General features: G+C 45.8%; 1 protein-coding gene across 1 annotated transcript in view; it reads right to left on the bottom strand.

Moving 5' to 3' along the window:
- Positions 1 to 1,053: 1,053 nt before the first annotated feature.
- FKBP7 (FKBP prolyl isomerase 7) overlaps positions 1,054 to 22,350 on the bottom strand; it is a 44,529-nt gene continuing 23,232 nt past the window's right edge. Inside the window, exons 4-5 of the mRNA XM_029605897.1 lie at positions 2,721 to 2,848; positions 1,054 to 1,704 (exon numbers count right to left, since the gene is read on the bottom strand). Of these exons, the coding sequence (XP_029461757.1) occupies positions 1,543 to 1,704; positions 2,721 to 2,848 (290 nt within the window). The 3' untranslated portion in view covers positions 1,054 to 1,542. The remainder of the gene's footprint in view (positions 1,705 to 2,720; positions 2,849 to 22,350) is intronic.

The raw sequence follows: 22,350 nt of genomic DNA on the forward strand, positions 1-22,350 counted from the left end.
GGTACATTTGGTGCATGTCCGGACATCCTCAGCTCGGTACTCACCCATATGTGAGGACTACCATCCTGCTTATCCTGTGAGAAAGCAAATGTTGCTTACCTGTAACAGGTATTCTCACAGGACAGCAGGATGTTAATCCTCACGAAACCCGCCCGCCACCCCGCGGTGTTGGGTTCGTTTTCTTATTTTATTTTTCGGCACTGCCTGTAGCTTTGTAACCATACTGAAGAGGGACCCCTGCTGGCTGCAGGGTTGGTGCCATACTGGGCATGCCCAGTGGGGGCCAGTCAAAGTTCTAGAAACTTTGACAAAAGTGTTCCGTGATTGGGCTCCATCCTGTGATGTCACCCTTATGTGAGGACTAACATCCTGCTGTCCTGTGAGAACACCTGTTACAGGTAAGCAACATTTGCTATGTCACCTGATCAAGGTTTATCAAGACAAAATTTTTCAGAAGCAGGCATTAAAGCATAATCTGAGCATTAAGAACTATAGAGGTTAACAGCTGTGTAGCACCTACAGACATACTGTTACCAAACTGAGTTTCATTAGTTTCAGCTTTAAGGGTCCAAACCCATATCTTTGAAAATGTGTCATCAGGATTTGTAAGGGCCAGCTCATTTATATATGATTAAACTTAAGCAGTACTTCATCTCCATAATTAAAATCACTTTTAAAAGGGTTACGCGTGTAATATACACGCGTAACCCTTTAAAAGCCTCCTGCGCGCGCCGAGCCTATTTTGCATAGGCTTGGCGACACGCGCAAGCCCCGGGATGCACGTACGTCCCGGGGCTTGAAAAAATGGGGTGGGGAGTGGGCGGGCCGGAGCCTCCAGGCACAGTGGCCATTTGCCACTGTGCCTGGGATTGCGGGCTGGCCGTTGCCGGCCCGCACAACCTAGGCCTGCCCAGAGGCTGGCGCAACTTAAAAATTAAAGGTAAGGGGGGGGGGGGGTTTAGGTAGGGCTGGGGGTCAGGTTAGGTAGGGGAAGGTGGGGGGGGGGGGGGGGGGGGGGGCGGAACGGAGGAAGGTGTGGCTCGGCGTGCGCAAGTTGCACAATTATGCACCCCCTTTTGCTCACCGACCCTGGATTTTATAACATGCGCGCAGCTGTCGGGTTGCGCGCACAATTCTACGCCTGCGTATAGTTTTTAAAATCTGGCCCTTAGTTCTCAACTGTACTGAACTGGCCCATTTCTATATAGGAAAGAAAAAGAAATAGGATTTCTAAGGATTGTGGGCATCTGACACACATGAAAGGTATCAGCCAGGAATCATAGCTGTTCTATTATCTGTGACAGAATTATCAATGAAATTGGATGAATAGTTATAAAGCATTTGGGTGAGGGAGGGAGTGGAGAGGGAATAAACAGGGATATGATGATTTTATAAAGCCTGTTACCCTGTTAAAAAAAACAAACAAACCCATAAAAGAAAAACTAGGCTTAAAATTAAACCACTAAAATTATGAAATATGTAAAACATTTCTATTTTACAGATTGTTCAGATTCACAAACTATGTAAAAGTGGACTATTTTACTATAGCTCATCATGTTGATATACATTGTACTCTTTTGCAGAAATGAAGCCATCTCCATCATGATCATTCTTCTGAAATATATCTTTCAAAATCCTGTCCTCGGTACCTTCATCTCGTGGTTTACCATCCTTCTTAAAATCTTCCATCAAGAAAAGTTTTATCTGTTATAGAAGACGATTATTGTAAACACAAAAGGATTAACATCCTAACTTGTTCACCCATACACAAGTTTACTTTGTGGTCACATTTCCATAGGGGCATTAAATTCGTATTCCTATCTGTGTGCCCTATCAAAGTAGAGAAATTCCGGCTACCCACTTTCTCTTTTATAAATCTTGAGTGCTCATAGTGGTTTACAAAATAAATACATAAATGCAGCATTTAAAATTAAATATTTACCAACTCTACACTCAAACAGTAACATAATGAGAATTAATTTTATTAGAGGAGATGGGCACCATTTACTTGTAATTTGCTTACCACTTTAACAAACATGACCTAGATAGTAGATGCTGTAAGAAGATGCATCTGGAGGCTCTGGTGGCATTTCACCCTCAGGGCTAATGCAGATGCAATCATTGGAACTGCTATACTTGTGCCCAAGACCTTAATTTGAAGCCCTGTTCATTCAGGGCCACATGAATGGTTGATTATCTGCTAGTATTGGATCTGTGGTATTTTTATTTCTCATGCTGCAAAAGAGATTCAGGTTAGCTCCAGGGATTATGGATTCTGTGATATAGCGATTTAGCCTGTGCTTTTTTTTTTTTTTACAGTTCTGAATTTCACAGAATAACAACCAAGTTTAAAACCAAAGGTCCAAAGTACTTTTTACAAAACTAGAAATATTTTAACCCCTGGGTGCTTATTACATTTTTGCTTTCCCTAGCCATATAGTTATCTGATACTGCTTTCCACCAGGATGTATATATATATATATATATATATCGAGTGCCTTCGTAAAACATATTGATCTTATACAAAATAAAATATTAATTAAGAACATATTTATTACTATAAAAGGATGCAAACCTTAAAATCACAAACTGCAGTTAACACTGCTAGTACAAAAAACCTCTCATAGAAATACAATATGTGGGATTTATGCATTCATTAAAAGTGAGTTATGTTTTAAATGATAATAACATTGACTGTTGGTGAACGAAGTCTCATGTACCTCATCTTGGGAGAGTTGTTTGTCTTGGTTTGAGTCTATCTTGTTAAATGCACTGACACTACGTGGTCCCTGGGTGACTGCATACAGCTCAATCTCAAAAATCAGGGTAGCATTTGGTGGAATCTTGCCTTGTAGAAATAAAAGAGCAGAAAAAAAACCATTTTAATAATTCCAAAAAGCTGTGTTCTGAAATAATATGATGTAGGTACATACCACTATTTTATAGTCAAGTAAACTTTTTTTTTTTTTAACCTATAGCTCATACTTGTGAATCCTTTTCCTCTTAAAGATGATCTCGGGAATTTAAAAAAAAATAATAGGACCAATGCATGGGGACTGGTAGTGGAATAAGTCTGTCCCTCTTTCATCAAAAAACTGTGCATTCAAACATGGCAGTAGGCTCCCTGGTTCTGACTGACAATATATTATTTCTCCATTTGTCAGTGGTCAGAGAAGCAATAGAGAGCTACCATATGAGCCTTTTTCAAAAAGAGTGCAGCTTGATAACCATCATTTGTACTACACTTTTCCAGCAGAAAGCATTCAAAGTGTATTACAAAGGAATATTGTTGCAGTACAGATATTGAAAATACAGTAGCTTGGAGGGGGTAGCTGTTTACAAAGAGAAAAAAACATAGGTTCTAAACTTTCATCAGTAATTACTTATTCACAGATGCAGATATTGGGGATGTTGATTTACAGTGTGTGTGGGGGGGTTAACATTTATACAGGTATACATATACTCCTTGTAGTGAGGTAATATAATAAACAAGTCCCATGCACTTCTTTAGTTCCCCAGTAGTACAGAGTGAAAAATTACTACTTACCTAATAATTTCCTTTTCCTTAAGGTAGACAGATGGATTCAGGACGAGTGCAATATGCACCTCTGCCAGCAGATGGAGATGGAGCAAACTGATGTCACAGTATATATACTCCTGCAGTGACATCAGCCTGCCAGTATTCTCTTCAAAAGCAACTGTGGCAGACTAGCAAAAATCCTGATTAAAAAACATATAACCATTTCAATACTCAGCCAATTTGAAACACTGAGCTCAGACAAGATACACATTAACACTAGTCTAGGGACTGAATGAACACTTACCAATAATCCACTGGAACATGTAGTCACACAGGAGGACCATCACTCAATTATTCGGCAGCCAAGGGTAAGAAGCTGAATCCATTTATCCACCTTAAGGAAAAGGAAATTATCAGGTAAGTAGTAAATTCTCATTTCCTAGCATGTGGATAGATGGATTCAGGACCAGTGGAATGTACCCAAGCTACTCCCGAGTAGGGTGGAAAGCTGCCAGTCAGCACTGCAAGTGCAAAGGCTGCGTCCTCCTGGGCTTGCAGATCCAGTTGATAAATCCTGGAAAACGTGTGTAAGGAGGACCACGTCGCAGCTTGGCAAATGTCAACGGGAGACAACAAGCTAACCTCCACCCATGACACTGCCTAAGCCCTAGTGGAATGAGCCCTAACCTGAGTAGGCAATGGTTTTTCAGCATCCACACACACCCGGCCATGACTACCTCCTTAATCCAGCGAGCTACTGTACCCCATGAAGCTGGTTCGCCCTGTTTTCCTCCACCATGAAGGACAAACAGATCATCCATCTTTTGGAAAGGTTTAGAAACCTCCAGATACCGCACAACATGTTTCTTGACATCCAAGGGATGCAACAGGCAATAGTCTTCTGCATCTCTTTCCTTATCCAAAGATGGCAAAGAAATGGACTGATTCAAGTGAAAATCTGAGACCACTTTAGGCAAGAATGAAGGAACAGTACGCAGCAGTATCACTCCTGGAGTTACTCAAAGGAACGGCTCCCAGCAAGCCAAGGCCTGCAGCTTGGAAATTCGATGCACAGAACATATCACCACCAGAAACACTGTTTTCAAGGTCAATAACTGCAAGGAAAAGCTACGCAGCAGTCAAAACGTTAGGGCCCACCAAGAAATCCAACACCAGGTCAAGACTCCACAAGGGAGGATGAAGATGTTTCAATTTCTTCAAAAAACGGGTCACATCAGGATGAGACGATAAGGATTCACAATTCACTTGGCCCCTGAAATGGGCCAGAGCTACAACCTGTACCTTCAAGGAATTAGGGCCAAACCTTTATTTAACCCATCCTGGAAAAATTCCAAAATGAATGGGATCTTAACTAAATGAGGAAGAACACCTTAAATCTCACACCAAGCCTCAAACACTCGCCAAACCTGCACAGAGGCCAAGGAAGTAGATAACATTCGAGCTTATAGCAAGGTGGCAATCACCGCAGAAGAATATGCATGCTTCAACAAACGAGCCCCCTCAAGGGCCATACTGTAAGACAAAACCAAGTCGGATCTTTGTGAAGGAGTCAGATCTTTGTGAAGGCCCCTGCTGCAACTGATTCTTGTGTGGTGGAAGACAAAGGGGAGTTTCTACCAGGAGTCTTTGCAGATCTGTATACCATGGTCTTCTGGACCAATCCAGTGCCACCAGGAACACCATCCTTCTGTGGCTTTAAAACCTGCAAACTATTCTTCTCAACATGGGCCACAGGGGAAAGGCATACAGCAGCTTGCCTTCTGGCCAGACTAGCAGGAGAGCATCGATACCCAACTGTTGCGTCCATCTGTCTCAGACGGCTTCGACCTCTGTGCCTCACCTTTCTTCTTGCTCTCTCCACTAGCCTTGGGAAGATGGCTGCCGCCGCGTCTTCATGCCACTCTCTCTGGGGTCCCCGGAATGGCAATGGCAAGGCTATCCGTCATGGTTCTCCTGAGGGCCTCCTAGGGTGCGCGCGCGCACGCCACCCACATCTTTATCCACGTCAGGTGCCTATCTGGGATATCAGGTACTCGCTCCTCGAGGGCCTGCTCTCCCTGCCTTGGTGCCTGCAATCCAATTACTTCTGCCTGCTGGAATCTCCATCAATACAGCTATCAACTTAGTGAGTAATCTAACCTTTATCAGTCTGTCTCATCTACAGCTCAGCACTGGAAACCTGCATCTGGAACTCCTTATATCACCGTGTGCTGCTAACATCTACCATTGTGAGACGGGTCTCCTCGGCCGAGGGCCCCTGGACTGCTACTACTGGATCACCTCACTACTGCCACCTCTGGTGGTATCATTCAGCTGTATAATAAAGACAAATCTTCTGTGTTTGCGTGTCTCGAGTCTAGCCTAGTACTGCGGTTCCTTATGGGGCTCCTCCCCGTGGGAGTGGCCATCACCGCAGTACCCAAGAATCCACTCCAACACCTCAAAACCATAACACCAAGGACCTCGGATCTCTCCTGCGACTAAAAAATCGAGGAACCTTTGCATTGCGAGAAGTTGCCAGCAGGTCTAGGAAAGAAGGCCCCAGCGATCCACTATCAGCTGAAAAGACTCGTCCGACAATACCCATTCTACTGGGTCCAGACTCTCTATACTGAGAAAGTCTGCTCTTATGTTGTCTTTTCCTGTATTGTGAGAGGCCGAGATCACCTGGAGATGTTCCGTCCATTCCAGAAGTTGGTCTATTTTCTGCGACACTTGCTGCCTCTTGGTTCCTTCCTGTCGATTGATGTAAGACATCATCGTTGCCTTGTCTGACATTACTCGGACCACTTGATCCTGCAGTCTGCCACTGAACTGCAAGCATGCTAACCGGACCACCTGATCTTCCAGGTGATTGATGCTCCAGAGAGACTCTTCTGTATGCCATCATCCTTGTACGGTTAGCTCCCCAACCCTGGAGATTCGCATTTGTCGTGAGTACCAACCAGTCCGGTGATGTCAGGGAAACACCCTCTCTCAGATGATCTGCCTGCAACCACCACTGAAGGTGAGAGATTTCCATCAGCAAGTGGAGTCGAACCAAATAGTCCTGAGACTGTGGATTCCAACGAGACAGCAGAGAGTGCTGAAGAGGATGCATATGCACTCTCGCCCACGGCACTACCTTGGTTTGATGCCGTCATCAAACCAAGTACCTGTAGATAGGACCACATTGTCAGAAGTATAGTGGACACCAAAAGACGTACCTGTGACATCAACTTCTGAATCCGAACTTCTGCCATGAAAACTTTGTCCTACCTCATGTCAAACCAAACCCCCAGATACTGCAATGACTGAAGACTGTTTTTGGCTAGGTTCACCACCCAACTGAGCTCCTGCAACAGGGAGATCACTTTGTGGGTCACCATGCAGCTCTCTTCCAAAGAATTGGCTCGATTCAGCCAGTTATCCAAATACGGGTATACTAGGATTCCATCCTTTCTCAACTCTGCTGCCACCACCACCATAACCTTGGAAAAAGTATTGGGAGCGGTGGCTAGACCAAAAGGTAGCACCCGAACTTGATAATGGTGCTCCAACATCGCAAAATGCAGAAAATGGTGCTCCAATCAGATGGGAAAATAGAGATAGGCATTGGGCAGATCCAGAGAGATCAGAAATCTCCCCAACTGCATGGCCATTATTACTGAGCGCAAGGTTTCCATGCGAAAATGAGTCACCCGCAAATGACGGTTGACTCTTTTTGAGATCCAGGATGGAACCAAAGGAGCCCTCTTTCTTAGGTACAATGAGATAAATGGAACATCATCCCGTAGTTTCTTGAGATGTAGGCACTGGAACCACAGCCCTCAGACTGAGGAGCCTTGACAGCGTAGACTCCACTGCTGCCTCTTCTGTGGGGAGTGGCAAGGAGACACCACGAACATGTCCCGAGGAACACTACGAAATTCTGGTGCATATCCTTCTCGTATCACCTCCAGGACCCACTGATCCGATGTGATCTCGACCTACCTCTGACAAAAGAGAGAGGCATCCTTCTATCTCTTGTTCCTGAGGGTAGGTCGGCAAACCTTCGTTGTGAGGCTCAGGAAGATCTGCTACCCAAGCCCATTGTCTCACTTAGGTTGTCTGGGATGAAAGGACTGAGACCTGCTGAAAGGCTAAGTCCTCTAAAAGTTTGGCCCTCTATAGGGGCAAAACCGCTTGGAATCCCTGAGATGACCCCCTCATACCACAGGGGCACTGCAACTACTTCTTATCCTCAAGCAACCAAGGAACCAGTTTCTCCAACTTACTCCCAAACAAGAGCAAGCTTTTAAAAGGCAATTTCATAAGATTAGTTTGGAGGTCGCATAGGCTGACCAATTTCGCAGCCATAATTGACTCCTGCTGCTATTACCGAAGCCACTCCTCTAGCCGAGGTACAGACCAAATCACAGCCCACATCTGCTAAAAAAGGCGGCGGCGGGTTCCATAACTGCTCTGGTATTCACTCCAGAATCATCAACCACCTGAGAGAGCAGACAAGAGCAAGCCACCAGGGAACAACAGGATGCTATCTGCAATGTCATTGCCAATACTTCAAATGCTTGCTTAAGGATAGCCTCAATTCTATCATGAACATCCTTCAAGGCCACTCCTCCCTCCACAGGGATAGTTGTCCGCTTAGAGAAGGCACAGACAAATGCATCCACTTGCAGAATATACAGATACTCTCTCACCACTGGATCTAGGGTGTACAGGTCTGACCACCTTTGAAATTTGCTTCGGGCATCCCATTCAAGATCATTCAATTCTTGAATGGTTTCCATAACAGGGAAAAAAAACAAGAGGCTTTACACAAAGAAACCAAAATGGGATTTTTCTTTGGCTCATACATGGAATCTTCCCCAGGCACTCCTAGCATCTTCAAAGTCTGGGAAATCAGGGCTGGCAGTTCATCTCTATGAAAGAACCACAACATAGTCCTGTAAGGTTCCAGTCCCGGAGGAATTTCACCATCTTCCAGAGAGGATCTGCCTCATCATCGGTGCCATCCGGATTCCTGTCGGGAGTACCCGCAACTAACTGACGAGTGCTTCAGCGCTTAAACATAGTACCAGAAGAGGGAGAGGCCACTGTCTGAGGATCTGACCTGACAGGATTGGACATGACTTAGGACTGTGCCTGAAGAAAGGATTGCAGTTTTTGGGTAGACTTTTTTCAAGAAAAGACAGAAGGATCCATGCCAAAACCAGAAGGCACTTCTGCTGGGCCCACTGAGCTGCCAACCCCTGCTGAGGAACTAGTCAAGGGAGTTCCAAGGTCAGGCATTCCTCCAGTCAAGTCCTTAACCAGGCCATTATCAAGCTGGGAAGAATCAGCTTAGTAAAATCAGAGGAAGATAAATCTCCCTGAGCCTCTAAGCAACACTGTCACGTATTAGAGGGCACTCCATGCTGAGATGCCCAAACATGACAGGCAACAGTGAGAGAAAAGTGCTTAGGTTTCTTGGTCAACAGTGCCATTAGTTCGTCAGTATGCTTCACAGGTGACTGAAGATGTGCGTCCAGCCGATTCGCGCTGAAAAAGTTTAAGTGCACAAAATTTATGCACACAAAAGTTAGGAACTCCAAGTCTATGCACTGCAAAACTAAGCGCAGTCACTGCGCCAAACCTGTGCACACAACCGATACTTGTTAGAATGTGCGCACAAGCAGCACGTCCAAAAGAAAATGGGTGCACAATTTGGATGCACAGCTGGATGCACTGTGCACACTGATGATCCTGTAGAGGGCAGCTGAACGCATACAAAAGGGCACAAAAATGAATATCACATGGTCTGATCATACACCTATCGAGCTTGATATTTTTTTTCAAGATTTGGATAGTGGCCAACGCTTCTGGCATTTAAATGAAAGTCTCTTAAATCTTTGGGTGCACAGTTAAAAGAGTATTTTCAACTGCATGGTTTGGGATTGCTCTAAAGCAGAGGGACAGGGTCTTTTAATTTTGCATGATACCTACCATAAGAAAGGGAGTCCAAGCGGTCTCAATTGATGACCAAAATTGCACAACTGTCTCATGAGCATATGCAGACTCAATCCAAATCAATTTTTAAACAACTATCCTTAGCTGGGTTTGAGTTGCAGTCGCTGGATAATGATATGTTGCTCCATCAGTTTGAGATAACTAAACAGGTGTACTTTGAAGGACAGAACTAAACAGGTGTACTTTGAAGGACAGAACAAGGCTGTCCTTCAAAGTACACCTGTTTAGTTATCTCAAACTGATGGAGCAACATATCATTATCCAGCGACTCATATTTTGGTAACTCCCTTGACTGATATGTTTAATTTTATTAGGGACGGGGACTCTTTCACAGTCAATTCTAATGTGGCTGGGATCTCAGTTCTAATGAAACCTGACAGGGACCCCACCCTTTGTAGGTTCTAATGATCAATTTTCTTAATTAATTTAGAGTCCTAGCCAAGCGCTTGAATAAGATTATGCCAATGCTGATTAACTGTGACCAAGTACGTAAAATTGTTGATCTTCTATGGTGGGCATGTAAGGAAAACATCCCATCTATATTATTATCCATTGATGATGAGAAAGCATTTGACATAGTGCACTGGTCCTTTTTATTTAAGACACTGTAAAAAAATGCAGTTTGGACCTTTTTTTTCTTCAATGGATTGGGAAGTTATATGAATCACCAAAATCCCGAGTTAAGGTCAATGGAGGTTATGGGGACTGCTTTGGGATAGGTCGAGGAACGAGGCAGGGCTGCCCCTTGTCCCCATTATTGTTTGCCCTTTTCTTGAAAGCTCTAACCACTAGAGGGTGTTTGCCAGACCAGATTGAAGGTGATCTATGCTTAAAGCTCTCTCTTTGCTGATGACATCTTATTTACCCTAACTGACTTCTGCTACTCACTGGCAGGTGTGATGGCTGAATTGAGGCGGTTCAGCTCAGTCTCTGGATTCAAGGTCAACTATGACAAATCTGAAATTCTAAATGTTAATCTAAGTGAACCTGATATTTGTAGTCTCCACCAGCAGTTCCCTTTTAGATGGGCTAATGTAGAGATTACTTACCTGATAATCTCGTTTTCCTTAGTGTATGCAGATGGACTCAAAACAAGTGGGTATAGTGTGCTCGTGCTAGCAGCTGGAGACCGATCTGACGTCAGCACGGGTACATATACCCCCGCAGGAAGTGCAGCAATTCAGTAATCTTCCTTGCAAAAGCTTTATGGATATATGTGTAACTGACCGATCGATTAAATGAACAGGATTACCCTGACCGATTGATAGTAGCTGGAGACCGCCAGTGTTCTCAACCGGAAGGCGTTGACACCCGAGAGGGTGGATGGCCTATTATAAGAAAAGTATGGCTATCCGTGCGTCGGTGAATCCCCATGTATGCCGGCAGCCGGGCGGGATGCTGAGTCCATGTGCATACACTAAGGAAAACGAGATTATCAGGTAAGTAATCTCTACATTTCCTAGCGTGTAGCAGATGGACTCAAAACAAGTGGGATGTTCAAAAGCTATTCCTGGACTGGGCGGGAGGCTGCCCGAGGTCCGTTCAGGATTGCCCTCGCAAATGCTGTGTCCTCCCTGGCCTGGATGTCCAGACGATAGAATCTGGAGAAGGTATGGAGGGAGACCACGTCGCCGCTCTACATATTTCTGCAGCCGACAGCATCCTAGTTTCTGCCCAAGAGGCTGCTTGCGCTCTGGTAGAGTGAACCTTGACCCATAGAGGCGGTGGTTTTCCTGCTTCTACGTAGGCTGCCTTGATAACTTCTTTGATCCAGCGGGCGATGGTTGCCTGTGAGGCCGCTTCCCCTTGCTTCTTCCCGCTGTGAAGGACGAACAGGTGGTCCGTCTTTCGTACTGCCTCTGACATTTCCAGGTATCTGGACGGCAGCCTGCCGATGTCGAGATGGCATAGTATTCGACCTTCTTCCGACTTCTCCAAACCTTCCGTGGTAGGCAAGGATATGGTTTGGTTGAGGTGGAATTGTGAGACTACTTTGGGTAAGAAGGAAGGAACCGTGCGAAGATGGATAGCCTCTGGGGTGATGCTGAGAAACGGATCACGGCAGGACAGCGCTTGTAGCTCTGAGATGCGGCGTGCTGAGCATACGGCCAGCAGGAACACCATCTTCAAGGTTAAAAAACGGAGGGACAGGCCTCGAAGTGGTCTGAAGGCGTGTCCCGCTAGGAATTCCAAGACTAGGTTGAGGTTCCACAGGGGCACTGGCCACTTCAGTGGCGGGCGAATGTGTTTGACTCCTTTCAGGAAACGTGAAACGTCTGGGTGTGTGGCAATGCTGTTGCCGTCACTCCAGGGACCGTAGCAGGATAGCGCTGCCACTTGAACCTTGATGGAATTGAGGGACAGACCCTTCTGAAGGCCATCTTGCAGGAAATGCAAAATGATAGGGATTTTAGCGGCATGTGGATCGGTGCTGTGAGTTTCGCACCAGGCTTCAAATACTCTCCAGATCCTTATATATGTTAGTGATGTGGAGAACTTTCGCGCTCGGAGGAGTGTATCTATTACCGGCCCCGAGTATCCTCTTTTCTTCAGTCTAGCCCTCTCAATGGCCAGACCGTAAGAGAGAATTGAGCTGGATCCTCGTGGAGGATGGGACCTTACCGTGTGGAGGCAGGGGAAACGGAGTCCCTGCCAGTAGTCTTCTCATGTCTGCGTACCAGGGTCTTCTTGGCCAGTCCAGGGCCACTAGAAGAACTAGGCCTCTGTGCCGCTGAATCTTGTGTATAATGGCGCCCAGCAGGGGCCATGGAGGAAAGGCATATAGCAGGATCCCCTGAGGCCATGGCTGTACCAGGGCATCAATCCCCTGGGATAGAGGATCCCGCCTGCGGCTGAAATATCTGGGTACTTGAGCATTGGACCTGTCCGCTAGTAGGTCCATGCCCGGCGTCCCCCACTGATCCACAATCATCTGGAAAGCTGTGGGCGACAGCTGCCATTCCCCTGGATTTAGGCTTTCTCTGCTGAGGAAGTCTGCCGTGGTGTTGTCCTTCCCGGCGATGTGGACGGCGGAGATATCCTGGAGATTTGCTTCCGCCCAAGTCATCAGGGGGGCTATTTCTAGGGATATCTGTTGGCTTCTGGTTCCGCCCTGTTGGTTGATGTATGCCACCGTGGTGGCGTTGTCCGACATCACTCTGACCGCTCTGTTTCGAAGTCTGTGGGCAAATCGCAGGCACGCTAGCCTGACTGCCCGTGCCTCCATTCGGTTGATGTTCCACCGCGACTCTTCTCTGTTCCACCGCCCTTGGGCGGTGAGTTCTTCGCAGTGTGCTCCCCATCCGTTCAGGCTGGCATCTGTAGTGAGCAGGGTCCAGGTTGGGGAGGACATTCTTGACCCCCGGCTCATGTGGCCGGGCTGCAACCACCACCGTATCTGATTCCGCACTCTGGCTGGTAGAGGTAGGTGTACGGTGTAGTCCTGTGATCGTGGGCTCCACCGAGATAGGAGGGCGCGTTGTAATGGTCTCATATGAGCCCGCGCCCATGGTATCACCTCCAGCATGGATGCCATAAGGCCAAGGACCTGTAGGTAATCCCAAGCTGTGGGCCGGATGGTGCTCAGCAGGGCCTGCAGACGATTCCGGAGCTTTGCTCTCCTCTTGGCGGTCAGACTGACCTTGTCTTCCTGGGTGTCGAATCGGACTCCTAGGTATTCCAGCGACTGAGAAGGCTGTAGGGAACTCTTGTTCAAGTTTACCACCCATCCTAGGCTTTCCAGAAGAGATATAACTCTGTTGGTTGCCTGGTGGCTCTCCTCCGGGGACTTTGCCCTGATCAGCCAATCGTCCAGGTAGGGATGGACGAGGATTCCTTCCTTCCTGAGTGACGCCGCCACTACTACTATGACCTTGGTAAAGGTTCGCGGCGCGGTGGCTAACCCGAAGGGTAAAGCTCGGAACTGGAAGTGTTGAGTCAGGACTTTGAAGCGTAAATAGCGCTGGTGGTCCCGATGGATTGGGATATGCAAGTAGGCTTCCGACAGATCTAGGGATGTGAGAAACTCCCCTGGCTGTATTGCATTCTTGACAGACCGCAGGGTTTCCATGCGAAAGCTGGGGACCCGTAAGTGTCTGTTGACTGACTTGAGGTCCAGGACGGGTCTGAAAGTACCCTCCTTCTTGGGTACTATGAAATAAATGGAATAATGCCCAGAATTTTCCTCCCATGCAGGCACTGGGATTATGGCTTTTAGGGATAGGAGCCTCCGCAAGGTAACTTCTAGTGCCGCCCTCTTGAGGGGTGAACAAGGAGATTCCACAAACTTGTCCTGCGGGAGCTGAAGAAAGTCCAGGTAATACCCTTCTCGGATGATGGCGAGGACCCACTGGTCCGAGGTAATCTCGACCCACCTGCGGTAGTAGAGGGTTAGCCTGCCCCCTATGGCTGCTACTCCCGGATGGGTCGGCTGATTGTCATTGTGGGGTGCGGCTGGGACCAGAGCCCGAGCCGGTTCTCCTCTTGTTGTGCTTAGTCCGAAAGGACTGGTTCCTGGCCTGAGAACGAGGTGCTTGGTAGCGAGCCCTGTAAGGGTTGAAGCGCTGAGAGTTTCTACCTCTGGATGGCCTAGGAAAAGGGCGCTGGGCCCTCCTGGACCTGTCTTCCGGTAGACGGGGTAATGGAGAGGCGCCCCATTTATTAGCCAATTTCTCGAGATCGCTGCCGAACAAGAGGGCATTCTCGTGAGGTGAGTCTTGGAGGAGGAGTCGGCTGACCAATTACATAGCCAGAGGTGTCTTCTGGCTGCCACAGAGGATGATACTCCTTTGGCTGCTGTACGAACTAGGTTGGAGGCAGCATCAGTGAGGAACGAGAGGGCTGATTCCATTTCTTCTCCCGGGGTGTTGTTTATTTATTTTATTTATTTATTTATTTAAAGCTTTTCTATACCGGCATTCATGATACAATCATATCATGCCGGTTTACAGATAACAGGGGTGTGCAATAACTTTGTTCTTTTTAACCAGTGCAGAGGAAGCAAAAAGTTACAATATAACAAGGTTGTTGAAACTGGGGTAGGAAGAAGACAAGAATAAATATAAATCTTAACAGCGGTAGATTATTTACATTGTGCAGTAATGACTCTTCATAGGTTTAATTAAATTGTGCAGTAAGGTCTCTTAATGGATAATAGACTCTGGAGTGCTTGACTGCTGTAGGATCTCTCCTTGGATATTAGTTTCAGGAAAGGCTTGTTTAAATAGCCAAGTCTTTAGCCTTTTTCTGAATGTTAATAGGCAAGGTTCAAGTCTGAGATCAGGTGGTAAGGTATTCCAAAGAGCTGGTCCCGCTGTGGAGAAGGCTCGGTCTCTGAGTGTTCCTGGCTTGTGATAAGCAGGAGCGCGTCACCACAGTGCAGCAGGTCGCAATTCGTAGGGACATGGCTGCCACCTCAAAGGCTTGTTTCAGAATGGCGTCCATGCGCCGGTCATGTGCATCCTTGAGGGCCGCCCCTCCCTCCACCGGAATGGTGGTGCGCTTCACAATTGCGCTAACTATGGCGTCTACCATCGGGCACACCAGCAGCTCCTTGGTTGCTGGGTCTAGGGGGTACATGCTAGACAAAGCCCGACCCCCTTTGAAGGAAGCGTCTGGCGTATTCCACTCCAGATCGATTAACTGCTATGCTGCTTGTAGGAGGGGAAAATGGTGAGCCGTTGGACGCAGGCCCTCTAGCAGGGGGTTCATTCTGGGTTCCCCTGGGGTGCCCTGGTCTGGTATAGCCAGCTCCGACAGGCATTGAGAGACCAGGTCTGGAAGATCCTCCTTAGGAAAGAAGCATCTCATGGTTCGATATGGTTCTATCCCCGAGGGGAGTTCTCCCTCCTCGGGGGGCTCGCCATCTTCCTCAGAGTAATCTGAGTCCCCATAAGTGGGGCTCCCGGGTGGCCATGCGTAGGTCTTGAGGGTCTCGGGGCAGGGTCATCCGGTGTGTATGGGTCCGGTCGGGGATCAGACTGCATCTTGACGAAGGCATGAATCCCCCTTGGCCTAGAGCTCTTATGCCTGAGTCTGGAGGTGCCGGCTCTGCGGCCGCATGGGCTCTCTTACGCTCCATCGTGTCTGAGCTCCTATCAATGAGCGCCTATAAGTGTGCGCTTATCAACGTGCGCCTACACGTATTAATGTGCGCCTATGGACGTGCGCCTATGAACGTGCGCGTAGCCATGTGCGCGTATGAACGTGCACCTATCAACGTGCGCGTATCAATGTGCGCCTATGCTATCAACGTGCGCCTATCAGCGTGCGCATATCACCAGCAATGGGCGCCCAAATCGTTTCGGGCGCCTAACATACGCGCCCGTCGTCTCGCTTAGATTGAGGCGGCGAACCAGGGCTGGTGAGCAGGCAAAGTGACCTCCGTGGCGGGTTGCCACGTAGGCAGACCCTGCTAATCCTCGCTCTTCGGAGACCAGTAAGTAAAGATGTACACCTTACCTTGTCTTCGGCGCTTCCCGGCTGCGACCCGGGCGGTCTCCGGCTGCGGGGGGAGAGGGTGATTACCGTCACCACCGCGCTCAAGGAAGTGCACCCGCTGCCTCTAAGCCGCGCCCGAACGTCGTCTCGCTTGGGGGCCAAGTCCTCACTGGGACCGAGGCTGCCTCTAAGCCGTGCCCGAGCCCTTCTCACTCGGAGGCTAGGTCCCTGCCGCGATCCGGCCACCGGACCGAGGCACTCACCTCCGAGGGACCGCGGAAATCACCTCGGGAAACTCAACTGGGGAAGGGACCCGAGGGTATCACCGCAGGAGTGCGGGGCTCGTCTTCAGGTAGGATTTCTTCTAAGAATTTAGTCGTTATAATTTGGAAAAACGCTCAACGAGCGTAAGGTAGCTCCAAACTGCTTTGGAGACGGAAATTACTGAATTGCTGCACTTCCTGCGGGGGTATATGTACCCGTGCTGACGTCAGATCCGTCTCCAACTGCTAGCACGAGCACACTATACCCACTTGTTTTGAGTCCATCTGCTACACGCTAGGAAAGCGTTCTCTTAAATATCTGGGAGTCCACATAGGCCCTACTGTAACTGATTTATTCACTTTGAATTATGTTCCTCTGGTGAAAGCTATCAATAAGGATATGGAGAAATGGGGTAGGGAAAACTTCTCTTGGTTGGGACGTATAGCAGTTATGAAAATGAATATTCTCTCTCGTTTTCTGTATTTGCTTTTAACTCTTCCAATCTTCATATCTGCTGCTATTTTACGTTCCTGGCAGAAGAAGATTTTTGATTTTATTTGGAGGCAGTGTCCACCAAAGGTCTGCCGGATGATATTGTTCCAGCCGAAGGCGCGGGGTGGCCTGGGGGTCCCCAATTTAATGTGGTATTATGCTGCATCCCAACTCCGAGTACTGCTGGATATTCATAGAAAACACTTTATGAAACAATGGGTTTTGCTCAAACAAGCGTTGATTAGAGCGATGCCCTTATTTGCCATATATAGATATATACATATATTTACATTTATTAGGTTTATAGACTGCCTGACACAGAATGGTTTAGGCAGTTAACAACGAAACATGCATAAAATAATTGACAATAAAAAGAAAACATAAAATTACATTAAAAAGCACAAAAGAATAGCAAATTAAAATACTGTTTCAAATCATAAAACTCAAACATAGGCAGATTTAAACAAATGGTCGGCGCTAATTTCTTCCGGCACCAGGAAAGTACACAGAAAAGCAGTAAAAACTGCTTTTCTGTGCACCCTCCAATTTAATATCATAGAGATATTAAGTCGGAGGTCCCGAAGAGCAAAAAAAGTAAAAAAATAAAAAATAAATAAAATTTGAATTCGGCCTGCGGCTGTCGGGCCGAAAACTGGATGCTCAATTTTGCCGGCGTCTGGTTTCTGAGCCCGTGGCTGTCAGCGGGCTTGAGAACCGACGCCGGCAAAATTGAGTGTCGGCTGTCAAACCCGCTGACAGCCACCGCTCCTGTCAAAAAGGAGGCACTAGGGACGTGCTAGCGTCCCTAGCGCCTCCTTTTACCAGGATCTATCGCTGGACCTAATTTAAATACTGAATCGTGCGCACCGGCGAGTGGCCGGTGCGCGCACCGAGAGTTCGCCCACTCTCCCGCAGACTTTACTGTATCGGCCCTTTTGTGTATAAATGTCCTCAAGCATTTTGTTGAGAATAAAATCCTGAGCCTAAAAGTAATTTCCAGTTAAATTGCAAGAGAAAGATTGTAGAGCATCTGGCAAAAGAGCAGAGAGATGAAAACTTTAAAAGGACAGAACATGTAGATGAGTGGGCAGAGGCATGCAGCATGCAGTTAATCCATACTACATACAGCTCCTGTTAAGCCTGGCTTAAGGAAATGTGTACAAGGCAGTTTACATTAATGACTGCAGTTGTTGTTGAGTCTCTGCTAGTGCCAAAATGAGATGAAGTGATAAAAAAATGTGAAAAGAAACAGCAAATGCAAGATGCCCATGTTGCCTCTCTATTCTCCATATCCCCTTCTACAGTAAAGAGACTGATCTAGGTCCCCTGAGCTATGGCATTTCCTCTAATTTAGGAGCAAAAAAAATATTGTGCTGCTGCCCACTATTAACCCTCATCCCTCAACCATGTATTCATATTTGAGGCAGAATTCTAATACCTATTTTGGTTTTTAAGGGGCCAATGTACTAAGCTATGTTAAAGGTAATGCATGTTAATAGCAATGGTAATATTTGTAAACTACCTTGAATTAGCGTTAAGGCAAATTCCAAGCTATTGAGATACAAAAGTATGCTAAACAGCTCATTTCCTATTAGCACAAAATGTAACGTAGACATAGTAACGCAAAAAATGTAACTATACCAATGACGTGTAGTTAACTTTTTTGTATTACATTTGCATTCTTCAGCGCACATGCTTTACTATTTGCATGAACATGTGCCTCATTTGCATCTCATTAACAGTGGCTATTTATTCATTTTATTTACTTAAAACATTTCTTTTACATTTCTTTTATGCTAGGCAAGATACATAACATATATACATAAAATCATTAACATAAATCTCAAGCAGATTGTGATAAATTGCAGGAGGATCTTGTGAAACTGGAAGACTGGGCTTCCAAATGGCATACGAAATTTAACTTTGGACAAGTGGATATCACATTTAAATTGTTGGCTCAGTGTGCTGTGGCGATCAAAAAAGCAAATAGAATGTTAGGAATTATTAGGAAGGGAATGGTTAATAAAACAGAAAATGTCATAATGCCTCTGTATCGCTCCATGGTGAGACCGCACCTTGAATACTGTGTACAATTCTGGTCGCCGCATCTCAAAAAAGATATAGTTGCAAAGGAGAAGGTACAGAGAAAGGCAAGCAAAATGATATAGGGGCATGGAACGGCTCTCCTATGAGGAAAGGCTGAAGAGGTTAGGGCTGTTCAGTCTGGAGAAGAGACAACTGGGGGGGATATAATAGAGGTCTATAAAATTATGAAAGGACTTGAACAAGTTAATGTAAATTAGTTATTTACTCTCAGATAATAGAAGGACTAGGGGCCGCTCCATTAAGTTAGCAAGTAACTCATTTAAAACAAATCGAAGAAAATTCTTTTTCACTCAGTGCATAGTTAAGCTCTGGAATTCATTGCCAGAGGATGTGGCTACAGCACCTTAAAAAAGGTTTGGATAAGTTCCTACAGGAAAACTCCATAAACTGCTATTAAAGGTAGATTTTTAGAGTTGCGCGTTTGCCGGCATGCGCACATGGACACGCTGATTTTATAACATGCGCGCATGTTATAAAATCTGCTACCAGTGCGCACGATTTTATATGGACACGCACATATGCGCGTGAATGTTGTCTCACGTGCGTAAGTGGGGGGATTTGAGTAGATGCATGCGGCGACACATTAGGGCCTATTTTCCTGTTCTCTCCCAGTTCTCCCCTGTAAAGGAGCAGACTTCTTAAACCCCCCCTACCTAATCTGCCTCCCTTTTACTCTGCTGGCCCTGACCCATAAAACCCTGTTGACTACCCTAGATTTTTTTTATTTTACTACTTGCTCACAGTCCACAGCAGCAGGAACTTACGTGATCATCGGATCTCTGCGTGTGCTTGTGCGCGACTTGGACTTAATGGTGCTGTCCCGGCCTGCCCATGCCCCGCCCCTTTTTGTGAAATCCTTTCCCATGCATGTACCAGGAGATACGCGTGTGGCTGCGGGCCTCTTAAAATCTGCGTGGCCCGTGCACGTCCCAGTCACGCGCGTATCTCCTGGATTTACCATGCGTAGGGCTTTTAAAATTCGCCCTTTAACTGATAAGCAATAGCAGCTTGAGATCTATTTAATGTTTGGGTACTTGTGACTTGGATAGGCCACTGTTGGAAACAGGATATTAGGCTTGATGGACCCTTGGTCTGAGCCAGTATGGCATATCTTATGTTCTTATATTAATGCATGTATTAAGCACCATATTAATGTGCATGAACAGCTGAAGTTAACGCAATTTAGTACATCAGCCCCAAGTCATCTGCCTTATGATTATATCTGAAGATGGGATCTATGTGGTCTCAAAAGTCATGTACAACAATATGTTTGGATAACTCTTATGTTCAATAAAAGCTATCTCAGCCTGCAAAGAATTATAGATTTACAACAATTTAAACGTGTTAATGTATACATTTATTAAACTAGCATACTTTTATGTTCAAACATTTTTATTGGGTTTTAATTTCAATGATAAATAAACAATACAAGAGAGAGTGGACTCCTATCTCTCTAAACTAGCATACTTTTAATGCTATTTTAGTTGTAAGGATTATACATACCACTGAAAACGACATGAAGAAAAAACATGAAAAGCCACATGCACTTCGACTAATAGACAGCCATCTTTCTCAATATCCAGCATGCAGAGAGATTCTGAGACAGTGGAGAAGAGCTGTATGTTGCACAAAGTCTTTCTTCAAGTGCTGCCTACAACAAAGAATTATTTTAAAAAATGTATTTATTTGATGTTTCTGTGCAGAGACTGTGCAATCCACATCCCAAATGTAGCAGATGGCCAGTGTTAGGAGACAGCCTGTCTAAAACTTGGTACAGCCCAAAGGTTGGTACTATTAAACAGCAGTCCTGAGTTTATTTCCTCACGCTAGGAACACTGAAGTGCTGCCTTGCAGGGGGCATAAAAATGAACTGCTATGGAGCATTGCCTGAGGGAGCATTGAGAGCAGCAGAAGATTTTGCTGGTGGCTGAAGAAGGATTCAAGAGTATCGTTTTACTGGCTAATTTTGGGACTTAAAAGTTTGGGGGAGCGTGAGATTGTGTGGTGAACTATTCTTTAGTTTGTGAGCTTCATTAAAAAAGGAAAGGTAGGTAGTTTTAAATGTGTTTGCCTGATAAAAAGAGAAGGTAGTTAGTTTTAAGTCTGTCATAGCTAGTGATTTGATTATTAGGAATGTAGATAGCTGGGTGGCTGGTGGACGTGAGGATTGTCTGGTCACTCGCCAGCCTAGTGTGAAGGTGGTGAACCTCAAGCTTCACCTAGATAGGATTTCAGACAGTGCTGGGGAGGAGCTGGTTGTCATGGCACATATGGGTACCAACGACATAGGAAAATGAGGGAGAGAGGTTCTGGAAGCTAAGCTTTTAGGTAGAAAGTTGAAATCCAGAACTTCAATGGTAGAATTCTTTGAAATGTTCCCTGTTCCATGTGCAGGACTTCAGAGGCAGGCAGAACTCCGAAGTCTCAATGTGTGGATGAGATAATGGTGTAGGGAAGAGGGCTTTAGATGTGTTAGGAGCTGAGCAATATTTTGGGGAAGGGGGAATCCTATTCTGAAAGGAAGGCTCCACCTTAACCAAAATGGAACCAGGCTGCTGCCATTAACGTTTAAAAGAAGAAAGAGTAGCTTTTAAACTAGAACATGGGGGAAAGCTGAAAGTTCCTCAGCAGCACATGGTTTGGAGGGAGGTATTGTCAAAGGATACTAAAATAACGGGTTAGGGCATCTCGATAGAAAGGTTCCAATAAAAGCAAAAATAGCCCATGTGCCTATAAGTGACTAAATCTTCCCTTTTCAAACTATGGATCCTTTGTCGCTTAAAACCTTTTCTCTCTGCCAAGCACTTTTGATCGGACCTTCAGATACTTATACTTTCACACCTAGATTACGTCGACTCTCTGTATCTAGGTTTACCTGCCACTATAGTAAGACTTCTTCAGGTTGTACAAACTCTGCAAGATTCCTAACAGGTATAAAAATGAATGAGCATATCAGCCCTATCTTGAACTCCTCCATTGGCTACTCGTTCATTTGAGAGTAGCAAATTAACTGGACTATATGGTTTACATCCCAGAATTCTAAAAGAAATAGAAAATGAAATTGCAGCTCCATTACTAGTAATTTGTAACCTATCATTGCAATCATCTATTGTACCTAAAGATTGGAGAGTGGCCAATGTGATGCCTGTCTTTAAAAATAACTCCAGGGGTATTCCAAGAAACCATAGACATGAGCCTGACATCAGTACTGGGAAAACTGTAGACACTATTCCAAAGAATAAAATCGCAGAACATAAAGAAAAACATGGTTTAATAGGAAACAGCCAGCATGGATTTATACAAGGAAAGTCTTGCCTCACCAATCTGCTACATTTTTTTGAAGGGGTTAATAAATATATGGATAATGGTGAGCTGGTGGATATTGTGTATTTGGATTTTAAGAAGGCATATGATAAAATCTCCCATGAGAGACTCATGAGAAAATTAAAAAGTCATTGGACAGGAGGCATTATCCTATTATGGATTGCAAACTGATTAAAACTGATTATCCAAACTGA

This window comes from Rhinatrema bivittatum, chromosome 6, assembly GCF_901001135.1.
Source record: "Rhinatrema bivittatum chromosome 6, aRhiBiv1.1, whole genome shotgun sequence".
Lineage (NCBI taxonomy): Eukaryota > Metazoa > Chordata > Amphibia > Gymnophiona > Rhinatrematidae > Rhinatrema > Rhinatrema bivittatum.